This window comes from Gavialis gangeticus, unplaced genomic scaffold (assembly GCF_001723915.1).
Source record: "Gavialis gangeticus isolate Ggan-Ray unplaced genomic scaffold, GavGan_comp1, whole genome shotgun sequence".
NCBI classification, from domain to species: Eukaryota; Metazoa; Chordata; order Crocodylia; family Gavialidae; genus Gavialis; species Gavialis gangeticus.
The window spans coordinates 49,330,022-49,357,553 of NW_017728994.1; the positions used below are offsets into that span (position 1 = coordinate 49,330,022).

The following is a 27,532-nucleotide window of genomic DNA, read 5'->3' on the forward strand; positions in this document are numbered from 1 at the left end:
CAGCCCAGCCCGCCCCCGCCTCCAGCCATTGCTCAGGAGGAGCCAGGCTAGGCACGTGCAGGTGGGATGGTGCCTGCTCCATCTGTCCACCTTCCTCCTGCACAGCAGCAGCGGTGCCTGCGCACCTGCCTGCATGGCGCACCATGCTGTTCTGCCTCCATCTCGGACTGCACCCTGCAGCCCTGCAGTTCTGGGACTTTTGTTCAACTTTTGTTCAGGACCAGCCTATGGAACCTGGGACTGTCCCTCCCAGACTGGGAGGTATGGTCACCCTAGTCCAGGGGTGGGCAAAATATGGATTCATCCTGTGGCTGTCCCACAGTGCTCCACATGGGACTGAGTCCTGGCTGCTCCCTCTGGGGCAGCCCTCACTGCACTCCTACCTGCACCTGCCAGCCTGAGCCCCGACCAGCAAGCGCAGCTTCTGGCGGGGCTGTTCCCAGTGCGGCTGCTGCTGACTGGGTGCTGCTGTGCTCTCCTTGCCTTGTGTCCTGCTCTTGCCTCTGTAGCACTGCTCCAGCCAGAGGCAGAGGGCAAGCTGCGGCTGGATGGCTGCTACCGCAATGCATGGGGCTCCAGCTGCAGCTGCTGGCTGCCTTTTACCTACTTCACCTGCCTGGCCTGATGAGCAGCCACCTGTGGGTGGGCAGAGCAGGTGGAAGGCAGCTGGGAGCTAGAGCTGGAACCCCCATGCTGGGCCAGGACCTGCCCCCCAGTGAAACGTCTTCTCCCCCCCAACCTGGAGTAGGAGCAGCAGCAGGAGCAGGAGCAGGAGCAGGCAGGGCTTCCACGTGGATTGCTGCAGGGGCAGCTGCCTGGGTGAGCCCTGCTGCACCCTCCCCCCCACCACTCCTTCACTCCCCTCACCCTGGCCGGCTCCCAGGCACCCCCCACCCAACATGCACAATACCATTCTCACCCCAGGGGCATGCAGGGAGTGGATCATAGCTCAGCCCGGGCTCTGGCCCCGAGCTGTCACCAGCCTGTGATGTGGCTCCCTGATCCCCACCTTGCCTGCCCATCTAGCTCCTACAGCCCCATAGGGAATTTTGGTGAGGGGAGTGCTGATCCCACCCATGACATCTCATCAAAAATTCCTGTGTGGCCCTTGGGTTCAAATAATTGCCTACCCCTGCCCTAGCCATAAGATATATTTTCAGAGCTACTCCAGAGAGCGAGTCTAAGATAATGACCAAAAATGTAGTAGCTGAATAAAACGATAGCTCAGTTAAGAAAAGGTTTAGATAGGGATGATTCTTCCTCAAGCATAGGATCAGACCTGTTAGGGCTCCTTCCAGCCCTACTCTTTTATGAACCTGTGAGCTTGTAGATCGGACAAGTCCTTCACGTGTATGGAACTTAACTGCAAAATGAGCAATGATGTGCAGGAAATTCACAGGGCAACAGAATTACCTTGTTAGGATTATGATTAGTGTGGCTTTAGGAAATGATCTCATTAAATGTGAATGATGTGTGGTTTTATTTGCTTAAAATTTAGTTCTTTCTCTTCAGAGTGGACTCATTCCCTAATTTGATTTTATGACTGAGTGGAAGTCTGCTTTGTTCAACTGCATACCTTAAAGTGGATAACGGGGGGAAGATTCCCATTATATGTCCGCGATCAGTCATCTCTGAAGATTGGTCAGGCAACAAGAACGTAGGCACATGTTCAGTCAAGACCAGAGGTTTGGGGAGAGAGAGAGTAGGAGACACCTGGATGTTTCCTGGAAAAAAAAATCCTCTACAATTCCTGTGGCAGACAAGGTTCTTTAGGTGAATCTGATATCTTTTATTAGACCAGCTTAAAAAGCTGAAACTTCCTTACCTGATGAAGGTTTTTTGAACCCAAAAGCTTGCTTAATAATTGTTTTCCAACTATTTAAGTTGGTCTAATAAAAGATACCAGCTTTACCCAAAGAACCTTGTCTGCCTATGTCCTTAGACCAACATGGCTACAACCTACACCCCTGCTACAATTCCTGTCTCATTTAAGTCTAGTGTGTTTTAGTGGAGTGCTGACTGTTATTTCAGGGCTGTGAACAGTCAGAGATTGGGACTTGGGGAATTAGGACCTTATCCTAATTAGTGTAATTAGGACCTCCCTGAGTTTCTTAGGATTTAAGGTCAGAAGGAATCAGTAACTTCTCTATCCAACTTCCTGTATATTACAGGTCAGGTTTCACCCAGGTTCCCCTTATTGAGCCCAATGACTTTATTCAAACCAAAGCATCAGCCTTCAGAAGGACTGTGCCACAGATGGAGAGAAAAGGAGACACTGAAGTGTTGCTGTTGCAGCATAGTAGGCTGCATCCTCAGGTGGCATAAATTAGCATGCCTTTGTTGATGTCAGTACTGAACATAAAGAGAAACTGTGATCAGTTGGGTCACCAACTGTCCTATGGACAGTCTGTAAAAAACAAAAACAAACAACCAACCCCCCCCAAAGTAAAAATGATTGTCCATAAAGTATGTTAAAAAAAAAGTAGTCTATAAAAATCTAAGAAACAGCAAGCTTAATTGAAGATTTGTTGTCAGGATGAGACTGGGAGTGTAGCTCTGTGCCCTGCAGGGAACTCTCTGTCTGGGCTTTGTGATCCACAGGAGCCCACAGAGTCCCCTCCTCCTTCTCCCCAGCCATATGCTGCTGTGCTGGCCCTGCCTGTAATGGCTGCTTGGCTGCTTGTCTTGAAGGTAGTCAGGGCCGCATGACCCATTAAACTTTGGACATAGCAGTTTAAGAAATCTTTTTCAAGGGAGCTGGACTCACATGAAGAAATGTGTGGAAACGCATCCTGAATCTCAGGCTCAGTCCTTACTCAGGGAAAACTTCTTTGGATCTTTGCCCATGTAAAAGAGAAGTAGGGTTAGCCCCATGTTGTCACTTAAAGGCACATGGCATTGTAGTCTCCAATGTGTTTTTTCTTTATGGAACAAAATCACCAGGCTGAAGCAACAAAGGCTGTTATTTCCCATCTCACTCACTGCAAGCATCAGCGGCAATCCCTTGCAGTCCAGGATGAATGCCTTCCATGACTGTCTTGTCTGTGAGTCTCAACTTGGCTCACAAAACCTATCTGGGATCAACAGAGTCTGTTGCATCTGGGGCACATGTTTCTATGCAAGGTGGGTGGCTCTGGGTTCTTGATTCAGTCCTCAACACACTGTTTCTGCTGCTCCCACTTTTCCATCTCTGGTTGTCATTGCAAGTTTCAAAATATTGAGATCCTTGCAGCAGACTCTTCCCCCATGGGGAAGTCCTGGGCAATAGTCCTGGGCAATAGTCTCCCATGAGTTGACGTTGGATTTTTTCAAGTTGGCTTTGAGGATGTCTTTGAAGCCCTTTCTCTGCCCTCCTCTTGAGTGTATGCTTTGGCTGAGCTGGGAGAATAAAACTAAAGTTTAATGGAGCTGGTTTCTGCTTGGTCCTTAATTGCAAGGGTAGTGCCAACTGGATGGTGCCTTGTGCCGAACACAGCAGGGAAGAGTTTGGCCAGTTGCTGCAAAGGAGATGCACTCATCAGGTCTTCCTAGTGACAGCTTATCCTGTCAGGGCGCGGTGCGTGTTCCTATTTCTGGCCTTTATTTCAGTTTTCTGGTTCAGCCTCACTTATGTGACTGTCTCACCTGTTCTTCATGGTTGAGATTTACTTTGGTTGGTTGGTCTTCACCAAGTTATTTATATGTATATTTGCGAGGAACATGCCTGTTCATTTGAGAACAGGGCCCTATTTGCATGTGACATGCAGGGTCGATGGTCTTACTTGCTTTGGTAAAACTATCTGCTGTTCACTCATAGAGTCTCTGATAATCGCCTTTGACCCACAGTAAAGGACATGCAGATCACCCTGTCTCTATCAGCTTGCCTATAAAGAGTCTGTTGTTTCAATAGTTTGGATGCGTGCTTTGCATTTGGTGCAATTTACAGGTGAATTGCAGAACCCTCTGCTAAAAATTGAGTTACCTTTCCCAGAACCTTTCGTGATGTATGTATAAGAAAAACCTCTTAAAAAGAGGGGTTTTCTGCTTGGCTTTTTTAAACATTAAAAAGGATCAGGTTCTTTTCGGCCACTGCTCCCTGGAGGATTTTGAAAATCTTGGAAAGCTTTGGATTGAAGCATTATACCCTGAATGTGAAACCTGCAACTCTGGCAGTTCTCAATTAAATGGTTATAGGCCATAGAGCTGTTTGTCTTTTCTGCACTACCAGCAGCCCCTCCTAATACAGGATATACTGGTAACACAGTCCTTTAGCCATCATGGCTTCTACTAGTTTCCTGAGCAAAATTAGTTTTGTTGGCAAAAAACCCTTTTTTGCCAAAATAATAATGTAAGCAGTTCCCGCGGGGCATGCCTATGTCAATCCAAAAAGTCACACAACTCACTGACAAAGGTAGGCTGGCAAAGCTTGTAAGTGCAGATACAGCTGGACCAAAATACAAGAAAACAAGCAGGAAAAAAAATCCCCCACTTTATTTCTCTCTTTGAAAAAAGACAAAACATTGAGACTGCTTTTTTTGCATCATAAGAGGAAAGTACAAGGTCATTTCTTGACCAAGTGACTCTGTCCGTAGGCTGGTCGTGTGGGTTGCAGCGGTGTTACACTTACCTGTGCGGGGGGATACATCAGCCCCTCATCTCCTCTTTTCCTTTGCAGTGGCGATTGAGTAGCGCAGAAGAAACTCGCTCCCCCTGTTGCACACGCCGCAGGCAGTTTATCAAAAGCCGCTCACAGAATTGCCTTGTCCCAGTTACCGGTGATCTACGCATGGGTTTAGAAGGGGTTTGCTACTCTTTCTCGAAATGAAAACCCATTTGTCCTCATGAACTCTGGCTCTGACACCATTCTAAGCCAAGACCAACAGCAAATGTCTAATTACCAGCACCGAAGTTTTGATGCATGGCAGCCTGCTGAGCTAGTGCCGTCAAATTAATTTCTCCCGGCGCCTTGGCTCTGACGGGAGCCGGGGTCTCCGATGCCATATAGCGAGTGACATATGGAGGTACTTCAGATATTGAGTCATCCTTCAGGAGCACTTTTTCAGGTTCTTTCTTCCCCGTGACATCCTTTTTATTTTCCTTTCTTTGGGCTAGGCACATTGGCGGCTCTGTTCAGGGACTTGACTTTTGCCTGTAGGTTGAAATGTTTTGCATTTCAGTATCCTGTTTTAGGTTAAAGGATTGGAGCATTCATTTCCTTTTTTTTTTTTTTCCAAACACTTTGTATCATAGGATGCTATTTCTGCATAATTAGCATCTCTTGAGAGCCCTTTGTTTTATCGCTGCAACATTGCTTTTTAATTAATCTTTCATCCCCTTTTTGCTTCGACAACCACAGGCCCTGATTATGAAGTCAGTGAGGCTCTATGGGGCACAACGGTCCACCCACAAAGAGTGGCTTGTAGGATCAGTGCTCTAGTTTCCTACAGGCCTTAACTCCTTTCATATGCTAGACAGCGGTGGGCTTACAAGGCAGCACATTTCTTAAGCACAGAGAGTAAAAGACTAGTAGCATCTCTGTGGGAACCTCACCTTTAAACCTCAAGGGTTAAAGTGGACCTGCACCAAAGCCGTGCTTTCATGTTGGCTTTTTGTACAGGAGTGAATTTTATCCTGCAGGTTTTACCCTTGTGCATTCAGAATAGGCCCTCTGGTACATTAAGTTTGTTGTAGTCTTTCTAATCTCAATCCATCTAGAGTTGGAATAGTGATGTGCTCCAGAAACGCATGGCATGATAAACTGCTTTTAAAACCATGGTGACATTTATGTTATTTTTCTTCCTTCAACATCTATTGCAGTCAAACAGAAGAGAATAAAATCCTCCCTGGAAAATAGCCTTTTTTGTTTATTTAAATTGCACTTTTAAAATCTAGGCAGGAAAGGTAATGATCAGTTTAATGGCATCAGGTGAAGATAATCAGCTGCTTTTAACAATAAGAAAATTGCTTTCCAATAAAACCAAATAGTGCTAATATATCTGGCACAAGGTGATGGAAGGCAAAGGAGATTACTTAGCACCCAAACAAAACATTTTTTTATGAAGAGTTTTCTCAGTGGAACAGTTTAGTTCTTATTGAATCTTTGTGCAATTACCTCGCACGCACAAACCACACTGATTTCCCCATGATAAATGTTTTTGGGCAGAAGGAAGACGCAAATTTATTTGAGAAATTAGGATCACATGGATCAGAATGACAACACAGGGAATCTTTGCCATTTTTAGCTGATCCGATTTTACCTAGAAATATTTTAGGTACAAAGATGCCATTTGCAAGGATGAGGAAGGGGAAGTGAGAGCAAAAATGAATCTGGTTTAACAGTTACGAAGCCTACATGCATACATATACCTTTTAATGTTTTTAGGGGAATTCATGGATTCATTTGAGTTGAAAGGAAATTCTAGTGGGTCATCAGATGCCGTCTTTCTGCACCCTGCAGGACTGATTTAATCACACCTAAGCCATCCTTGATCGACACATGTCAAATACAGACTTTGTTTTGTGCATTTTAATATACGTACTCTTAATTCATGAATGTTAGTATTCATGGGAGAGTTTGATAGCTCTGCCTATGCTACACTGTATTATAGAGATGTTCCCCACCCAGACCAAGTGCTTTTGAAAAATCAAGGGCCAAAAGCATTTGTGAGAGCGTTGCTTGAATGAAGCATAAAGGAAACGCTCAAGGCTTTGTCTCACTAAATAACAAATAAACAGAATAAAGAATAAAGTTTACTCCTCAGTCTTGTGTTCAGGCATATGTCTGGGAAGGAAATAAATCTGCTTTGCACCCCAGGGTGCAGTATATTAATCAACTAGTTATCTCATTAAGGAAAGGTAAATGAGTCATTGAACTGCCTGAATATGTCTGCAATGCACAAAGTTGGCAGTGCTGTTAGCAAGCCAGGGTAGACTGTAAGCCAGTGGTTCTCAACCGTGTTAGACTCGAGGTCCTCTTGGAAAATGCCAGCTCTTTGCTTTCACTCATTTCTTGACTATGGAAACACAACAGAGCAGTTCTTCTGTTGCAAAGAACTCAGAAAGACCACAACAGGTCTGCATGTTTTTGACGCTGTAGATTCCTGTTTGATACCCCTAGGTTTATCTTGCGAATTGTGTTGTCATTTGTACACCTAACTGTGCTAATGTAGTTAAGGAGCACTTGGAGGGGCTGGATGAGTACAAGTCAGCTGGCCTGGATGACCTCCACTCACAGGTGCTGAAGGAATTGGCCAGTGTCACTGCTGAGCTGCTGGCACAGCTGTTTGAGCTCTCATGGCGCTCTGGACAGGTCCCTGAGGACTGGAAAAGGGCCAACGTGGTGTCCATTTTTAAGAATTGGAGAAGGGATGAGCCAGGTAACTTTAGGCCTCAGTCAGTCTTACCTCTATCCCTGGGAAAATACTGGAAAAAATCATCAAAGAGCATATTTGTGAAGGCCCAGGAGGAGAAACGATGCTGAAAGGAAACCAGCACAGGTTTGTCGCAGGCAGATCCTGCCTGACAAACCTTATAGCCTTTTATGACCAGGTCACACACTGTCTTGACACAGGAGTGGAGGCTGATGTCATCTACCTGGATTTTAGGAAGGTCTTAGACACAGTTTTGCATCCTATTCTCACAGGGAAGCTAACGGGCTGTGGAGTGGACACCTATACAGTGAGGGGGGTGGCAACTGGCTCAGGGACCGCACCAGAGAGTGGTGGTGGACAGGTCGATCTCAGCCTGAAAGGAGGTGGGCAGTGGGGTCCTGCAGGGTTCGGTCCTTGGACTGGTGTTATTTAATATCTTCATCAGTGATTTAGACGAGGGTGTGGTGAGCACCCTCTCCAAGTTCACAGATGATACCAAATTATGGGGCAAGGTTAAAACACCGGAGGGCAGGGAGCACATACAGGCTGACCTGGACAGGTTGGATCAATGGGTGGAACAAAATAGGATGCAATTCAACAAGGATAAATGCAAGGTACTCCACTTGGGGAGGAGGAATTCCCAGCACGCCTACAGGGTGGGGGATGGTTATCCTCCTCAGCAGCTCAGAGGCTGAGAGAGAACTTGGAGTCATAGTTGACTCCAAGATGAACATAAGCCGGTGGTGTAACAAGGCCATCAACAAGGCCAATCACAACGTGTCGTGCATTAGCAGATGCATGACCAACAGATCAAGGGATCCCCCTCTATGCGGCACTGGTCAAAGACCCTACGAGGGGAGGTTGAGGGACCTGGAGCTCTTCAGCCTTCACAAGAGATGGCTGAGGGGTGACCTTGTAGCCACCTATAAGTTTATCAAGGGAGGACAACAGGGAATTGGTGATGCGCTGTTTACCAGAGCACCCCAGGGAGTAACTAGGAATAATGGGTGCAAACTAGTGGAGAGTAGATTCAGGTTAGACATTTTTTACAGTAAGGGTGGCCAGAGTCTGGAATGTGCTGCCAAGAGAGGTGGTGCTGTCACCTAACTTGGAGGTCTTCAAGAGGAGGCTTGACAGTCACCTGGCTGGGGTCATCTGACCTCGGTTCTCTTTCCTGCCTGGGGCAGGGGGTCGGACACGATGATCCATTGTAGTCCCTTCTAACTGTACAATCTGTGAATCTATGAATCTATAAATCTATAATATTATATCCACAGCATCCTTAAAGGGATCTCATGGCACCCCATGGCACTGAGGCACCCTGTTTGAGAATCACTACTGTAAGCAGCCCAGACCCTGCACCCCACCAGCCATTTAGCAGCCCACCCAGGCAGCCCCAGGGGGTGCTGTTGCCATGGAGGGGAGAACCAGGGCACACCCCCAGCTCAGGGGCCACTTGGCCCACCAGCAGCTCTTCTCCCACAGCTGCAGGCAGGTTCTGCCAGGAAAAAAAAAAGGATCAGGCCCCTCACTGTAGCAGTGACAGAAAAATAGAACCCCTAAATTGAAACGATGGGTTTCAATTAAAAAACCATTTCAATCTAGGGGACATAGAATACAACCCTAAGGATTACCCCCCATCATGTGTACAAGTGCCCTATATGAACACACAAGGGGAGCTAGGAAGGAACAGTTTGAACCATCAGAGTTTAGCTCAGGTCGCAGCTAATCGAGGAGCTCTGATCTATGCATTCATAATCTCAAAATTGCTGTACGGGTATCCTGGATTCGTTGCTTTCAGTAGCTTCTGTCCTCTTCCAAGGACCATCTCTCTATTCATAGAAGTAAGGGTGGAAGGGACCTCAAGAGATATTCAGTGAAGCACTTGGCACATAAAAGGGAACTTTTTTCTACCTCTTACATACCATAGGTATTATATACAGTTAAGACATGGGCTGACCTATAATATAGATGCTCAATTTTGGAAGAACCCCACATAATTCAGAACCCAAGTCTAGGGTCTTTCAATGAGATTTAGGCTCTTAAATCATGCAGGTGAGAGATCTGGAAAAGGATTGAGGTGCCCAAGGCTGCAGATGGGTACCTTAGGGGAGTTTTACGTGCCTCAGTTCTCATGAAGTCACTTAACAGACCAGAGGTAGAGCTGATAAGAGACTGGACTCTCTCCACCTGCTGAACTTTATCCACAAGCTACAGGCCCAACATTCATTTACAATAGAGCCTTGCTCAATTGCCCTTTACTGGTCTGCTTTTATTATCTACTGGCATCATATAATGATGTTGTAACCCAAGTTGAAATGCAACATGGTAGTTTTCAAGCCAGCATGATGTTTGCTTGAAAAACGGAATTTTTTTTTGGCTTGAAACCTTGGTTCTAATAATGATTAGCCCAGGAAAAAGTATCGCGGTATCTGCCTTGTTGACTTACTTAGGATGTTGAGATTCCTTGTGGGTGAGACTTGCATCGGTCTTCCCCGACTCTCCCAACAAGACAAAACAAGATTCCAGTAGAGGAAGATGAAACAGATTTGTTTCGCTTTCTTCAGCCAAAACTGTGTCAAGCTTCATGCACCTTGAAGGCGGCTGAAATAGTCAAATAAGTCCATGCCTTGCCACCACTAATTCTCAGCTTCAGAGGACATGTCACCAGATCTCTCTCCTTCTTTTGGCTGTGTGAACATATAAAAAAGAACAAGTGTTAATCCGTTCTTCATTTTATGCAGTGTAAACATTGCAATGACAGACTGACATCAGCATAGAGCCACTGAAAAGCTGGCCCTGTATCACTAGCAGTAAGAGAAGTACTGCCAATATTTTAGCAAGGGGCTTCTGTATCATTATTTTGTGGCCCATAACCTGTTATGATCGCTTTGTCCATGTGGCTAGTGAACTTGCAGGGAGCAGAGCTTGGACTGCCTATTAAATTTGTTTAGCCTATTTGAGCAGTGGTGACTTCTCACCCATGCCAAAAGGAGGAGGCAACACCACCTGGCAGAAGAAAAATAAAGACAAGCAATTGGATTTCTCTGGAACTGTTTATACTTTGTTCCTGAAACATAGTGATTTGTAGTGTTAAGCATGCGTTACCTGGAAGAGGGTTGAGAGTGAAGCCCTTAAAAGAGGCTCCAAGGTATTTTCTTCGCTCATTAAATTGTTTGGAAAATGTCAGTCATTTTGGTGCAATCGGCTCCCTTCCAAAGGAAACAAGTTTGCTCCTCAGAGGTGCGTGTATCAACTGGAGGGAGAAGTTGTCTAAGGCAGGGCTAATTTAGCACTATCAGAAGTGGTGCAAATTCATCCCCAATATCCCTTTCAATTTGGGGAAACAGCATTTTAACAAGGAGCTCCTGGAGCCCTTGGCTGCACGCCTGTACTAGCACTGCTGCATCCCGGAGGAATGTCAGCTTCGTTTCAAGCCTAAATGAGCTTGTCCGGTGCACACCTTGCCCCCCGACTCGTAAAGGAAGGTCAACCTGATGATACGAATACAAACTGTTTGAAGAACCTACTGCTGGCAAAGGGATTTGCTGAAGTAGACAAGAAAGAGCATGAGCTTTTGAAAGGTGTTTATCGAGAAAGTTCAGATTGCACATATCTCAGTGCTAGAGGCAACTTTCTTCTATTGTTACAAAAATCGTGAAGGTTACCATATGCTAATTTCTCCTATGCCTCATAAAACTCTTAATCATAGACATCCTGAGCCAACCGCTACTGTATTATCCAAAAAAAAAAAAAAAGCAGGCAGCTTATGAAGGTAAAATGACTCTGACTACATATATTCTTATTTTAAACCAGATTCCAGCCTCCTATTTAACATGTCACAGCAGGGATCACAACCCCTCTCGGAGACTGCACTGTTTCATGACATCATAAACAAAATGGCTCTGGAGTTCAGCACAGCTTTGACATTTTGGTTATAATGCCAATAAACAAAAAAACCCCTGTGGCATGTTGATTGACTGTTTTCTTCAGCAAAGCTGTGTTGAGCTGCATTGCGCGTATGGTTGTGGTGTTTTCTACCTCTGACTAATTAAAATTAGGATTTCCAGTTAGGTGAAGTGTTTTGGGGGTTGTCACCGTATGGGAAATTGCACATTTTTTTTCCTCCTCTACATCTTCATCTTTCTTTTCTATTTCTTTTTTGCTGAAGGCAGTGGAGCTTCTGTTACTGGAGACAGGAGCAAACGCAAAGGAAATTTACTCTGACTGATTTCTTCTTCTTCTTCTTTTTTCATGAAAGGATGCCCTGGCTGCATATGAGGGTTTTTTTTTCCAGTGCCAGTTAAGTAGGCAGATGATATGTGGAAACTATACTAGTTATATGTGTTGAATTTCTAACCTGGCAGACACGCATGCAAAAATGAGAGAACTGGGGCTTTCTGGCCTGTTTCTGCTGTGAATACATCTTCATTAGATGTAACATCATCTATCATCCCCCGTTAAGAAAAATACACTAGGCTAACTAATGAGTAGGGTTATCTCGAGAGTTTCCCCAGTGCCGTCGCGGGGGAAGAAACCGATGTCAAACCGAGCACATTTTTCTCGCAGCGGTTCGCCGTGGCATGGCTTTCTGTGCTGCCACCTGCATGAAGAGGGCAGTTAAGAAGAGGGCAGTTGTAAAAGAAGAATCAGGGAAGATGAACTGCCTGGGAATGCAAAGGAGCATCGCTCAACAGGCCTGTCGCTGAGGGTCCTTCAGCCAGGCAGGAGCTAGAAAAATGAGCAGCTCTGGGCAGCAATAAGTTGAACCGGGAGAAGCAGCACTGGTGCTCCAAGACTGACTCTGCCTGGCTACAGATTGAGCAAATTGATGACTAGATGGGATCCCAAAGACTCAGTCCCTTGGACCTTGCCAAACACCCCGGCAGACCTGTGCAGAAGAAATGATTTCCTTTCACTCAGCCATTGCATGGCAAGCAGGGCAGGGGAGCTGTGGCATCTGCCGAAGGCAGCACCTCGTTCATATTCAGAGGAAAGAAACAAAACACAGCAGAATTAATGGGACAGAGACTTAGAGACGCAGAAACATATTGTCATGGCTTAGCCTAAAGGCAGATCTGTGCGCTCCTTTGAGCTCTCCTGCAAAACAAATCTTGACTGGCAGGATTGTTCTGAAAATATTTCTCAGTTTTATTTACCCAACTCATACAGCAGGTATTAGCAGAGGCACTGAAATCCTCTTTGGGATGCCTGGAGTCTGACTATCCCTCCTAATCCGAAACTCCCCATGTGCGCGGCATACACGCGACGGACGCAGTCTCATTGCCCTACTATAGCTGTGCAGGGCCGGTTGTTCCTATGGGCTTTGTCTGGGAGCAAAACCTCTCCTGATGTCCATGGGAGATTTGCTTGCATGAAGACTGAATAAAGAGTCAAAGACTTCAGCTATCAGCAGAACGTGCGTCATGCCGCCCCGCGAGAGCTAAGCCGCAGTAACTCTGGAGGTCAGGGAGGCCTGGTGGACCTTACCCTCGATTTCCCACTGGGCAGGGCGCAGAGCCACTGATCCACTTACTGGAGGAACTGGTGTCTTTAGATTCCCTACAATGTGGGTAGGAGAAACTAAGATTTTTTGTCTCCACTGCAGCAGAAGCAAACGCCAGCTGACACGGCTCAGAGCATGCCCCAAATCGTCTGGTCCACATCTGATGCGTTGTTGAGTCCTGTTTGGCTATTCAGTGGGGATGACCATGGAGCACCTTCCTGGGTATATTTCTGTGTCTGAAGCTGGGGCAGAGGAGGAGGCAGGTGGGGCATGCACATGGCTGTCGTGACCTGGCCACCAAGCTGTCATGGCGTAGATGTTCCCTAAATCTTCGCACCTGGAGCAATGCATATGATGACTGTTCAGTGGCACAGAGCAGTAGGCTGGCAAAGGACCAGGAGAGGGCTACTATGTCTGTGCTTTTATGGGTCCAATGGCTTGAGCTCCATGTACAAGGGAAGTGAGTAGTCCTTAGCTGCTGCTTCAGATGTTAGCTGCAGCACCGCATGCATTGCACCCCTGGCCTTCCTGTAGTTGGATGGCCGATCCTGTCCAGGGGGTTGGACATGATGACCTCCAGAGGTCCCTTCCGGCCTGACTTCTCCATGATTTTTGGAATTTGTTCTCACCAGGATTCATAGTGAATCAGCCTATGAAGGGACCAAGAGTTAGGTATGAATGTCATCTACTGCTCAAAGAGCCGTGTGGAGCTGCCTTCTGGGGTAAAAGTCTAGCTAACGCAATGGTACAAGGCGATACCCTTTGGGAGTGCTATTTGTCAGCGTAGCAGCCACCACTAGCTGGGAACTCCACAGAGTCAGCGTACCAGCCCGCGGCTGGATCTGTACGTGATACTGCCTATAGTCTACACTGCCTGTTCCCCCGCCCATTCATCCATCTGCCCTTCCTGCACGTTCTGAAAGTCAAGGTCCTTCCTCAGTTGTTTTCCGCTGCTTCGTTTTTTGTTAGGCATTCCCAAATTTGTATGTGTGGAGACGACTGTACCTGGTTTGAGCAACGTGTTTTTGCTGATAATATCAGATGTACCTTGTAAAACTGACTTAAATTTATTCTGCTTGCAGCTATTTTTAAAGTAAATTGAAAGGTAAATACTGTAAGACGTGATACGCAAGTCACCATTTTTTGCATCCTGGGCTAAAATGTCAGGGAATTTAGACATGCCAACCTGCGCATACAAACTTCTGCTGATGAGGAAAGAATTAAGCATCCAGGATTTTCTTTTGATGTTTTGCTGACATATGGTGCTCCTAACCCAGTGACAAATTAATTGAGTAGATTTAAAAGAAATGGACAGTGCTTAGCAAGGAAGGACAGGATGTGCATTACATGGCAGCTGGTTCTGCCTCTGCTGGATTATGGAGACAATATACATTGGACAGCTAACGAGTCTCTGTTGTATAAGATAGATTCTCTTTATAATAGAATTGTACTCTTTGTCTGTAAATGGGGTTATTATACACACCATTGCACAATGTTTGAAGAGCTCGGTTGGCCCTTGTAGAGGGTTTGGAGAGAAGTAAATTGGAAAACAATTGCACATAAGACCTTCAATCCATCAACGGCTACATATTTATCCAAATTACCAGTGCTCTCTCCCAAAATACAAGTCTGCGATACATTCAGGGATGAAACGTGAATACTGACCAGCCAGATTTTGACAAGGCAGCACACTTTTTAAAGTGTGCAACAAGTTTGAAGCCACAGGAGGAAAAATAGTAGAAGTCCCTTTTAGTGGCATCGTGAAACTCCACTGAGATAGAACTATCACATGCCTATCGTGGAGAATAATTCATATTGCACCGAAGACGGTGATTGCACAAAAGTTGTTATGTGAGAAAATCACTTCCTAAGGGGTTTCCTCCATGTCAAGGATTCAACTTCTAAGGAAGGTCAGGACTTTCAGAAGTGGCTTTTGATTTCAGGTGCCAAACTCATGATACCTTAAAAGGCCTGGTTTCTAGAAAGAGCTAAGCTCTCAAAATTAGACCCGCTGGCAAAATTTGGCACGACTTTTGAAAAGCTTGCTTATCGCCTGTACCAATCTGAATGACGACTGGAGAGGATCGTGCAGCGATTACATTTTGTTGTTTGGCAGCGGTGAGCGTTATAGCTCCATCTTCAAAGAAATAAATAGGCAAGAGGAAAAATCTTCCTGAGCCCTCTAGAAGTGAGGAAGAGGAGGGACTCCCGAGGAAGCGACAGTCCTGAGACGTGCTCAGCTTGTGAATCAGACATAGAGCTCCTTCTTTTACTGCCACGCCAGGTTGTGAGCAGCCAGGGCTGGGAGTCATTCAGAGTCTGGGGGAGCACCTGGGACCAGGAGTGTGCAAAACCTGAGTGCTGGGTAGCCAGGAGGTTTGCCCAAGAAGCCAAATCAGAGAGCCAGAGGGTGGAGCAGAGCTCAGAGTCAGAAGGCAAGGTGGGCCAGGTAGCCAGGAGATGGAGCCGTAGGCCAGGTTGAGGAGGGGGCCTAGTTAGGAAGCTGAAGGGTCACACGCAAAATCCAAGTGCGAGCTGGGTCGGGTAGCCGAAGACAACCAGTAGAGGCACAAGCTGGGAGAAAGTTAGAGGTTTATAATGGAAAAAGTGAAGTCAGCTGGTGGCAAGCAATGGGCAGGTGCTTAGGGCCACATAGAGGAGTCTGACTACCTGTGTCTGGCCTGCATGCTCAGCTGGGAAGGTGGCAGACTGGGATGAGCAGACAGGCTGAGGCCCCCGGTTTGAGGCCGCTGTCCGGCATATGTTAGAGGAATGCAGATCCCTCTTACCTGTGCCAGTGGCCCCATTAGCTATAGAAGAAACCCAGTAAAAGAAGATGAGAAGGTAACCACGGGTGGCACATAGACCTAATAGCAGTCTTCAACTACCTGAAGGGTGGTTCAAAAGAGGATGTTCTCAGTGGTGGCAGGTGACAGGACAAGGAGCAACGGGCTCAAGTTGCAGCAACGGAAGTTTAGGTTAAATATTGGGAAAAGACTTTCTTACAAGGAGGGTAGTAATGCACTGGAACAAGCTACCCAAAGAGGTGGTGAAATCTCCATCCTGGGAGGTTTTTAAGGCCCAGCTAGACAAAACCTTGGTTGGGACGATCCTGCTTTGAGCAGGGGATTGGACTAGACAACGACCTGATTTTCTATGATTTTAAGCAAATTCTTCCTCCTTTTTTTCCCCATTTCTTCTTTATGGAGGGCTTTATGGAGGCTGGTGGTTAGAGAACGTGGCAAAGGACAGGCTCATTTTAAAGCCACTAAGGGTACAAAGAGACTCAGCCAAATGAAGTGGATCGGCTGTGCTGGGATGTGCTTCAGCACAGCCGATCCACTTCACTGAGCAAAACACACACTGCCTGTTGATCTTACGGGATAATGGGCAGTGTGTAGAGATGTGCCCTGGCAACCTCTGGGGTGAGCAGGCGGGGAAACCCTGGCTTTCCTTGCTTGCAAAAATGCACCCTGGAGATTGCACTGGATCAAGGTGGACACTCCAGCATGGTCCCGGGGCGGGGGCCATCAGTGAGCTGATTGGTGTCTCACCAGAGTGCTGACAAATCCCCATGGGATCCCAAATGGGGGATCCAGGCAGGTGCTCCCGGGGCTTCAGGGGTCCGATCCTAGACACCCTGGGAAATCCTGTTCCTGAGGCATGTGGGATCAGGCCCCTGAAGTCCCAGGCATGCCTGTGCAGAGTGGCTGGAGAGCGCGGGCAGTTCTGCACTGATTGTGCTCTCCTGTCATAAACCTAAAAGCACAAAAAGCAGAACATATTAATACCATCTATGCCACGGATACAAATTTTGGGCATTGGTGGCATGACGAGGAGTATGGGTGTCTTTCTGCTTGGCCTTTGTGCTGCCATAAAATTTTTGATGGTGGCACAAAGGCAATGTCTGCTTCTACCCTGATACTCTCTGTCCCCTCGTGTCTTATAGGACTTTAGTTCACAGCCTTGGCCTTTGCTTCCCTGGTTCCCCAGCTGTGCTCGACATCCTGGCTACTTCTGACACAGTGGATCATCAGACCAGTATAGCCATTTGGCACGTGCCTGTCTCGCCTGTTCTTCTTTTGCTTCCAAAGACACAAACTTGACTCTGAAGTTTCATTTAATACGCACCATTGCCAATTCCAGCTGTTCAGAAATCATGAGCTGCATCGTCCCCCCACCCTACCTCCCTCTCAGATTGGCTTAAAAATCCTGGGGCATTTTTCTCTTTTTTTAAAAACCAAAGTTTTGTGCGTCTTTTTTTACTTGCAGTTTGATTTTTCCAGCCACTTGCATGCATTCAGGTCACACTCTCAAGCTTTTCTCTAAAAGCCCCAAAATTAGAAACTTATTTTTTTTTCAAATGAAAGCTGAGATTCTCTTAGAAACACAAATGCCAGTTAGCTGGGATTTTAGGGTGAAAAACAGACTCATAAGGTTTACAATAGACTCGTGAGAATTAGGAGCACCAGGCAAAAAAATAAAGTGTTCCAACACACAAGATACAGAAGAGGCATCATTCTGTCTCATTGTCTAACAAGCTAGTGGCCCCGGTTCATCTTTCCTGGCATTATTATTAGGTGAAATAATGAGAAATCATTGCCTGAAAGGGCTGAGGTACATACTGAAATGTGCAAAGCCCTGATATAGGCTTTGCCTAATACATTTATGACCTCAGAGAACATAAATTTACAACCTCTAAACTTAGTTGGAAGCAGCCTTTCAATAAGGAAAGCCAAAGGTAACAGCAAGGTGTGGCCTTTCTCTGGGATCTTATGCTTGTTACTTCCATTTATCCCACGGGTCCTGTCGTAATGTGGGGAAGAGGACACGTACGGTGAGGAAAAAAATACTCACTGGTTGTTACGCTTGTCATGGTTATTTCTAATCTTCCTTTCCTCCCCCAGCAGCATCTCAAGGGCTCACTCAGGTAGGAGTGCCTGTTGCTTTCTTATATGTTTATTTGCTCTGCAGGATTATTTTGGAAGAATACAGGGGCGGACTGGCTCTTTTATACGAGCCTTGGCTGACGGCTCTGTCGACTGCTTACTTCTTGGTGGGTGGAGCTACGATACTTAGTAGAACGCAGCGTAGGGGGTATGAGAAGGAGGACTACAATAAACACATTTTCTCAAAATTAGTTTCCTCTCACCCCGAGCTACATTTCTATTGGCTGTTTTATCCTCTCTGTGGCATAGCTTGTTTGCTGACAACAGTGTTTAAGGATATTTATTCCTTGGCATGACCTAGCTGGATATTTTTCTTAATGAGCTCTCCCATTGCTATCACAGCAACTTCAAATACGTTATGGCTGGCGAAGCAGAGACCAATACACAGGCAGATTTGTTTCTGCAAATATCCGCCTGCTTCACTTTTGGGTAGACTGATGTCAGTTCAGGTTGCGCGGGCGCTTCTACGGCTACAAGTAAGAGCACGTATGCAGTGTTTTTTCTCCTGTTTACCTTGTCTCGTAGGAAAAGGAAAAACTATACGTGGAACTGAAGCACATCCTGGCCCGGCAGCCTGGGCCTGAAGCAGCAGAACAGTTGCAGCTCTATCGGCACACTCTCCGTGAGAAGACTAAGCAACTTAAAGTAAGAAACGCCCTCCATGGGATTACTAGGAAAAGGAAGTCTAGCTGAAAGGCCACCATGCTTGTAGGGCTACATCATTGCTTAATGAAGGGAAGTTGGGCCACCTCAGCAGTGTTTTGGTGACAAGGACCTGGGCTTTAGGGCATTTGGACACATGCATGCACTATGGCACTGGGTGCTTTTAGAAGCACCAGGCTCTGCGGTTCGTGCAATTTTATAGGTGGCGAAATATTCACCAGCGCAAAGAAAATGTTGGTAGTGTGCTTTGAATTCAAGCATATCGAAGGTGTTTTAGTTTAAAAGCGCACCACCACCGTTTTGTGCACATTGATGTGCATTTTGCCGCTTATACAACTGCATGCAACACAGCAGACATCAGCTTGCGTGCAGACTCGATTAATCCCACTGGATCTCCAGTGCATCGTGGGATGAAAAGGTATGGGTATAAATGCCCTGATACCTAAGTGGAGTTGGAAAGAGTTAAACATGCTTCAATGTATGGGGGTGTAACAGGGTGGTCTGTCCCTTTGAGAGGGAACAGTCAACTCTGTTGAGGAGGCCCAGGTGTGGGGCATTTGGATAACAAGGGAGTGTCCTACTGGGAGCCTGAAACACCAGAGGAGAGAGCAGACAGGGAACAAAGTGGGAGGGAGTGGTTTTCATCGGGGAAGGAAGCAGGCGGTGAATTGAACCTCTTGCTGCATGGAGGGGAAGCTGCTGTGCTGAGGTTGGAGCAAAAGGGGTTCCCCTCCCCGTGTCAGACAGGACAGCAGAATTTCGGGTTGCTTGTTTTGCTGAAAAGACTGTGTTTTATTTGGGAGGACTGGCTGAGGAGCTCCTCGGGGAGCAAAAACCCACCTGCAGAAGCCAGCAGGACTTACAGGGGGCCTGAAGAAAACTGTCATTCTTCATAGCGCTTTCACTGCTTCCTGGCGGTACAGGCAATAATATTGCAATCCAATAAAGTGGAAAGCAAGAGAGAAAAGATTAGAAAGAATAGTGCAAGGGCAAGAAGAGCAACCTGTTAAAATTGAGACTCTTTCTAAACTATACCTTGGTTTCAAAAGATACCTTCCCTTTCCTGTGATGTTACTTTCCTGAAAGCTTTCCATGCAGCTGCAGTGCCAAAGGGCGACCATACTTGTGAGGCATGTGCAAGCTTTCTTCCTTGAGAAGCCTTCTCCTGAACCAATATTTCTGATGTTATTCCAAAAAAAAGGACAGTTCATCTTTTCCCTTTGTGCAACACTGGCCCAAGAGTCAAAACTCTGCTCACCGCGGGGTCAAAAAGGTGTTGATGTCTTGTGAGGACTTCAAAGAACAATAATGACAAAAGACTGAAAATACTCATTTACTTGGAGAGATGAAAGGAACTGGATAGACATGGCTTGATTAGTCAACAGAGGAGCTGAAGAGGGCAGCTGGGAGCTATTATATTCATAGTCAGAGATGAAGAATTAAAATGTCCCAATTAACAAAAAATGGCCCGTCGTTCAAGCAGCACCTCTCCCAAGGACCATCTGCAACTCACCTGCTTCTATTAGCTTTTGGGGACAGATCAATAGATAGGCCCTCTCTTTTGGAGTAGCATCTTATATTGAAGTCTAGAAATAGCTTACTCTGTAAGTACTTGCCAACTCCACTGGCATGTGAGGTGCACTTATTGGTTTGCACTCAAAGGGCAGGTAGGGAGGTGTGTAGGTACAAAGGTCGGGTTCAGAAGCTGACCTCTTTTTCATATATCCACAGATAGTTGAGGCCAGAGCGACCATTAGATCATCGTCATATCTAATCCAATTTTACGATGTATTGAGCCCAGTAGCTTGTGGGTTTGTGTTTTTTTCTGGATCAGATAGTCCAGAAAGGCATCACATCCTGATTTGGAGACCTCACAAGACAGACTGCCCTTGGTACCTTTTTCGGATGTTTTTGGTAGCTGTAGGTAGAGTCAGGATCCCATTACATGACATTTCTCCATTCTGCAACAGCAGGTAGTTTAATGCTTGTACACAAGCATTAACTCTGCTTTCTGTAGGAAGGTCTAAAATGTTATTTTGAGTCTCTCTGCCAGGATAGACACGTAGAAGCTCTTGTACTGGCTGTGAGCTTCCCTGTCAGTCTGAGAAGATTTTTTTTGGTAACATTATGATTATTTACTTCATCAAATGAGGGGAAAAATTTTAAGTCCTATTACAATATTAAGGTCTGGTATTATTCCTAATGCGCATTCTGCATAGACATGCTGAGGTGCCACCTGAATTTGGCATTAGGCTTAATTCTGTTTTTTTTCTAAACAATCAAGATATTCTAATAAGCAAGTCCAAAACGTTTCCGATCCCCTTTTACCAAGCTAGAGGAAATAGATGGAGAAGCTATTCCTAAATCCTTGATGTTTCTCTCGCAGTACATACATCATGTACATTAGTTTTGCATCTTATTACAGGGCTGACAAGAGTAATCTGTCTTAACCCCTTGTCATGAAAAGGCAGGATTTCTTGGTTCTGAAGAGCCGCTAATATATCATGGAAAACTGTGCGAGCATGATGTGCAGAAGCAATTCTTTTTATATATCCTGCATTGCTTTTCCCTTGTTCTTAATTGTGTGAAAGCTGAAGCCATCTCCTCAAAAGTTCAGTCACTCCTCTAGTGCCTTTCTCCGCCGAAGTCGTCTCCCATTCACTGCATCACAATTACGTCTGCACAAAGTACGTATGTGTGAAAACTGCAAGCGCAGATGGACCCTCAAGAAACAAAGAGCCTGTTATGTATATCTTCTTAGATATGCATAACAGGCCTATCTTCTTAGCTGTACAGAAGAAGGGGGGAAGAAATGCAGAAAATGTAAAATAGAAGTAGCACTTCTGCTAGACTGAAGGTGGTTCAGAGTCTTACACAGGGTTCCCATTGGTCTTTAATGTGCAAAATTGCTGCCGTGTAGGTGTTCACTTCATCATGCAGAACGTGCTGCAGCAAACAGGCGTGTGCACCATTTTGTTGTGCCAGGCCAAGCTATTTTTCTTCCTGAAGCAGGAGAGCACCACGGATGTGACCCACTAAGGTCAATGGATTTAAAAGGCAGTGAATTCGTGCCCTTGCACGTAACGCTTGATGCCATGTTACCCACGCGCATGTAATTGCTTTCTGTCATACAACGGGTCTTCACGGACAACACACATTACGCAATTCTTATTTGCTTCTAACGAGGGGGAACTCATAATGTCAGACTGAAAACCAGTGCTTCTGAAGGTCTCAAAAGGGTGCACAGGAGCGGTCCATTAGTGTTACTGGAACAGGATAACTTTTCAGATATGTCTGAAATTGCCCGTCAGCTAGAAACATTCATGATGTAATGATAAAGGTGGATGGTGGAAAAATTCCAGAGTAACATTTGCTCTAGCCTTTGAAAGTCTAGACTCCAGCCAGCCCATTTCTGGCTGGGAAAGAGAGAAAACACAACTCTAATTGCAAGCGGTTAAGGTACTTGGAAATGTCCAGCTCGCGTTATACATCATCCCTCTCAACTCCCTCTCATTATATTGCCCAACTTTCACATTAGGAACCACAGTTTTTCTCCAAACCGCACAAATCTGCCATTACTGCTTTACTTCCACTGCTATAAATTATTTATATAAATTGTACAATCAAGCTCCTGCAACGCAATGAAAAATTACTTGGGCTACCAACATGAATCTCATGCCCTTTGAAGATCTCCTACCTTTTCAGTTTTTATGCCCCTCCTTTTGGGTCCCAGCAAACTGAGTGCTAGCACCACTCAAAAGAAACAAAGTACGGGTCATTTTACTCTACCCCCAGGGCACAGCCTTAGCTCTGTAACCTGTCTTTAGAGGGGCAGAGGTTTTATCGGATGTGAGAAAAGGGAAAGAAATAAGATACCCCTTTGTGACGCTAGCACCTTACTTTTTGCTTTCGGTTTGCTAGGTTTTGTCTTCTGAACTGAACATGTACGAGTCCCAGAGTCAAGAGTACAAATATGAAATCGAGAGACTTGCCAACGAGCTTCTGGACGTCAAGAAGAAATACCTCACTCAGAAGCGCAAGGAGCAACAGGCCAAGTAAGAAATAACGATAGTTGTGTCTGCCCATTGCTCTGCGTATCCCTGCATGGTGAGACCCTGCCTAACCACTGTACCCTGAGCAAGGACATTCGTTATGGAGGGTCATCTCACTGTCTGTGCTAATTCTTCACGCTAGCTCCCTTGGTTTCCTTTGTGTCACTTTACGTTGGTCTTGGCTGGGTTTAGCTACCTACCGTGGTCCACGGTCACGTAGCAGCAGTGCCTCTGTGCCTTGTTCTCTTCTGAAGTCCAGTTAAACTAGTCTGGGTTATTGATGCCAATCAGGTGTTTCTCTCTGGTAGGGGTTTGGACACAGAGGAGTAACCGGCCATCTCATGGGCATCTGGTGAAGGTTTCCTCAGCACCACTCAAGGCATTTTATAAAACGTAATAAGCAGCAAGAGCAACCTGGTGAGGGCTGTCGTTCTTTCTAGAGGCGGCAGCTGCTTGCTCATAGCGTTAGGATGAGGTGTCCCCAGGTGCCACAGAGACATGGGAAAAGCCACAGTAGTTGGGACTGCATGAGCATTTTCTCCTGACCCCAGATATTCATTGCTTACCATTACAGAAGAGAAGACAAATCTCCTGCACTTCTTCCCATCACCTCCCGTTGCTGCAACAGCAATGCGTCTTTCTTCTGGCATTGCCAGACTCCTCACTCTGCTGTACTTGCATCAGGGATCCTTTCTGGTTGTTTCTGGTGTTTGAGGGGCATGTTTTGGGCAGTTTGGTAGGTAGTCTCCCTTCGCAGGGCTGGTCTGCACAACTGGCTCCTGCTGTGATAGCTGTGCCGGCAAAGCATGTTCATGGTGATGTGCTCATTTTTTCTACTAACATAGCTATGCTGTCTCCCTGAGAAAGATAAGCAGACAAAAGCCATCTTCTATCAGCCTGCCTGTTTTTGTCAGGGGTTTTTTGGCAGCACTGACCTAGCAGACATAGCCATGCCAGTAAAAACTTAGTAGTGCTGAATGGGCCTCCATCTCAGTGCGCAGCTGCTGCCCTCCCTTTTCAGAAGTGGTTCAAGTTGAGATACCTTAAAGGGGCCTAATTTACAGAGGGCAGAGCCTCAGTGTGTTTGGAGAATTAGGCCCCATGCTTGATTCTCCCCCGCAAATTACCAGCTCCATTTGGAAATGTTGGGATTTGATTTTCCCCACTAAGGAGAAGTTGCAAGGGGACTGTGCATTTCTGCAGTTGGATGACTTCAGTCGCAGTTAGCTGTCTTCTGCATGAGCCTGTCTTCTAGCCACCGCTCTTCTCCCCAGCCTGTCACCCTGTGTCGTGCACCAAGAACCCTATTTTTCCTTTCCACTGAGCGTAATTCTAAATGGATGGCATCCATCTCTGCCTTAATCATATTTCAGAGAGCAAACAGCTCTGAAGACTGAATTACCAAAGTAGTCAGTGATAAACAGTGACCTTTGTTCATCTGCAAATTGCATAATGCTGCCTTGATGTTTGGAATTAGCAACAATTGTTCACTGCTAATGGCCTTCCTGGAGTTTTAGGATCAATATGTGAGGCTACCATAATATCCCGAGTCCATTTCCAGCAGCTAAGTGTCTCTTGACAACAGCTTTAATGTTTGCATTGTGGACCCTGGTTTCATGTTTCCTTCCCTGCATTAGAAGAAGAGAAATCTAGTCGTGTTTTGCTGGATAATTTTTCCTGGATTTAATTTCCTGTTACAACTTGACCGAAAAAAACACATTGCTCAGGACATAGCTATTTGTAAGAAACAGAAAATGTGACGTGGAGCAATTGTACACCTGCAGACCCATGCTGCGATGTGGAATTTGGTCAGTTGATGCCAAACCTACCATGCAAGTTAAAGAGTTGATGCTAAATTTATACCCTTTGTATAATGGTCCATCAGGCCTGCTGGAGCCAGGTGCAGTTGCAGTCCCTTGAGCAAAGGATCTGTTCTTTGGTAGTGACCCTGACCCTCAACTATTTTAGCCCTCTTTTGCCTCCTGCATCAGACAGCTGTACACCAGGGCCCTTCCCCTTGGGCCTCTCTAACTCACCTTGTAGCCTCTGTCTACAGGGTCCTCTCTGCTTGGTAATACCCCTATGGGCATGGCAGTTTCTCCTTTTCCCTAATGCCGCATCATGCCTTAAAGCCACATCCTGGCCTTTCAACACTGCCACAGTTGCTCCAGATTTAATCGATCAAGATCAGAAGTACCAGAGATGTGATCCTCATCATCTCTGGTACTTCTGAGTGCCAAATAATTATTAACTGCTGATGCATCTGTGCCGCTGGGGGAAGTGACAGCAGTGTGTCTGATACAAATGCGGTGAATGATAAAAGAGGATCCTGTAGCTGCAGTAGCATTATCATTGCTGACTACCCGGTTAAGCTCTCTGGAGCGTCTTCAAGAGGTGCCGTCTCCTGGCAGCTATTGACTTGCATGAGACCGGCCTGTGCAGGGACTGAAAGTCTTGCATGGAAGTGATGCACCTTTTTATAGATGTCCAAGGGGCAATGACGGATGACAGAGTGGCACAGGGTGAGCTTGCATCAAACCCCCTTCCCTTATTCTCTGCCTGACAGCCTTCCCCAAATGCCCCCTTCCTGCTACACATTGCTTTTCTGCTCTGTTACCTCTCCTGCTCTTCTCCATCACTGTACCCCTAGCTTGATCTCAGGAGATCAGTAATGGAAGATGGAGCTTTTAGTTATCACCGTGCCACTAGTGTGACCTGGCAGCCCTGCCCTGTATGCATATCTGCTTTGACTGCAGTCGGTACTGAGTGAAAGGCACTGCCACCTGACAGCAGTACAATGATGCTGTTTGAAACAGTACCCAGTGCACAGAAATCAGTAGCAAAAAGCATACCGCTCTAATTGGCCCCCTTGCTGGGAGTCTCAGCTGGGGGCTAGAACAAATGTGGAGTCTGGACTTGGTTCAGACTTTGGATTGAAGTACAGTGGCAAGCGGGTGTTATCTGTCTAAGTGAAGCATATCAGTCCTCGGTGCTGCCAGCCTTTCTTTTTTCATTAGCTCTGCATCGACTTCGTTATAATCACTGAAAAGCGCTTGTGCATATTCACGTGTGTCTAAGCCCATCTTTGCCGATTTGCCCACTTCTTTATGAATTAACTGTGGAACAAGAAACCATTGCTTGCAGTGTTAAAGGGTTTCACTGAGTTCATTCCTCTGTTTCCACAGAGTAATGGGGGGTGGAGTGGAAAATACAAGCTCCAGGAAGCCATTGCTTTCACTGGGAGACCAACCCAGGAGTCAAGAGACAGGGTTGGCGTACGCAGCAGGGCAAAGAGGAGATGTTCAAGCCCTCACCTCTTTGTGCCTCCGTTTCAGTGCATGCTGGTCTCTCCTGTGAAGGGCCAAGAGATCTACTGCTGCTACAGTAAAGGAGCACCGGATAATCTCCAGCTTGATTTCAGATCTCTTCCTGAAACCTTGAGGCGCTTCACAGTAAATTAAAAAGCCTTTTCCTTTGCATTGTTTTGCCGTGCAGACTCTGCAAAGAGGGATCACCTAAACCTCGCTCCATTCTTTTAGGGCCACCCAATTCAGGCTGTCATGGGGCAAGGCATGTCGCCGTGGGTCTGGATGCACGTTCAGAGGAAGTGCTGGTTTTTGCCAAGTAGAAGAGCCTAGGTAATTACCAGTGGAACTTTGTTAGGATTTGAAGACAGATAACCCTAGTAATTCATTAACATTCAAGAAAGGAAAACTCTCTCCCCATCTTGCCTTTGATGCGTGGAGCTGATTTGTTTGAAAACAAATGTGTACTTGGTAGAAAGGGCCAGTGATTAGAAAACCGAAGTCACAAAGCTCATGCTTTTTCTAGATCTAATGGGATGCGCGGACCAGTTTTGAGGGGAACATTGCAAGAGCTCATTTATTTCTAATTTTTAATAATTCCCCATACCATCCATAGGCACGTAATTAGATCCAAACAGACACCTAGTCTTGGCTGTGTAGCCTAACAGGCTTTAATCAACACATTTTTTAATGATCTCTTGTTGCGGCAGTGGCATCAAAGAAATTTTGGAGGATGCAGGCTTGTTCCATTTGAAAATATCATCATTACAGCAAAATACATTGCACCCCTTTTTTTTTCTTCTTTTCCCCTCTCTTTCCTCTGAAGGGAGAAGGAACGAGCTTTGGCTGCCATGGAGCAGGACTCCCCCGTGCAGAGAATCGACGTTCCTCGTTTCACAGGTGGAGGCTTCGCGCTCAGCAAGCAACCTCCCAGGGTGACGGCCTAATTTGGAGTCATCTCTGCAGGTCTCATTCCCTGCTTGCCCTGCTGAACTCAGTTTATCTTGGGGTGTTTGAGAACTAGTTTTAAAGAATAGACCATATCAAACCTTCCCTTTTGAGATTATTGCGTTGTGTTCATCGGAGACGTTTACTCGCCAGCCGGCATGGCCGTAATTATGTCATGGAAACAAATTCTGGCCCCGATGGTACCAACCTCACATCAGTAAAGTTGCAAAGATGCAACATACACTGATATTTCTTCCCTAATCCTGCTCTGAGGAGCACTGCTGTATCCCCTTCACCTCCCTCTGCAACGTGCACGTGCTGGTTATCCATTTTTAATGACTTAAGTCATATAAAAGAAAGGACACGAAACAAGAAGGAAAAAGGCATAAGCGGAAGCTTACACCCTGTTTTAGGTTCAAATAAAATTGACAGCTCTTTGCTCAGGTACTCATATGTGACTGCTCTTCATGCCAGTGCTATATCCTTTAGTTTATTCGTTGTTTGCTTCAGCTGTTGATAAAGATTGAGGAAGCTGCTGTCCACAGTGCACATTAAAGGGTGCAATCTGGTTTACCGCAGTAAGTAAACAGTGACATAATTATGTCTTTTCAAGTAGGTAGACTATAGACGCTGTCTGAAACATATCGTTTTCCAGCATAAGTTGTTTCTCCTGATTCAAATACGGACACAAAACATGGAAAACTTTTGCACTTTAATTTGTATTGGAGGAGAGACGGGGAATTTTTATAACTTTAAAAAA

The 27,532-nt window shown here is 46.0% G+C and overlaps 1 protein-coding gene across 1 annotated transcript in view; it reads left to right on the top strand.

Moving 5' to 3' along the window:
- Positions 1-26,877, top strand: part of CFAP58 (cilia and flagella associated protein 58) — a 79,366-nt gene extending 52,489 nt beyond the window's left edge. The window contains exons 16-18 of the mRNA XM_019502776.1: positions 18,330-18,449; positions 22,389-22,522; positions 26,651-26,877. Of these exons, the coding sequence (XP_019358321.1) occupies positions 18,330-18,449; positions 22,389-22,522; positions 26,651-26,771 (375 nt within the window). The 3' untranslated portion in view covers positions 26,772-26,877. The remainder of the gene's footprint in view (positions 1-18,329; positions 18,450-22,388; positions 22,523-26,650) is intronic.
- The last annotated feature ends 655 nt before the right edge of the window (positions 26,878-27,532 follow it).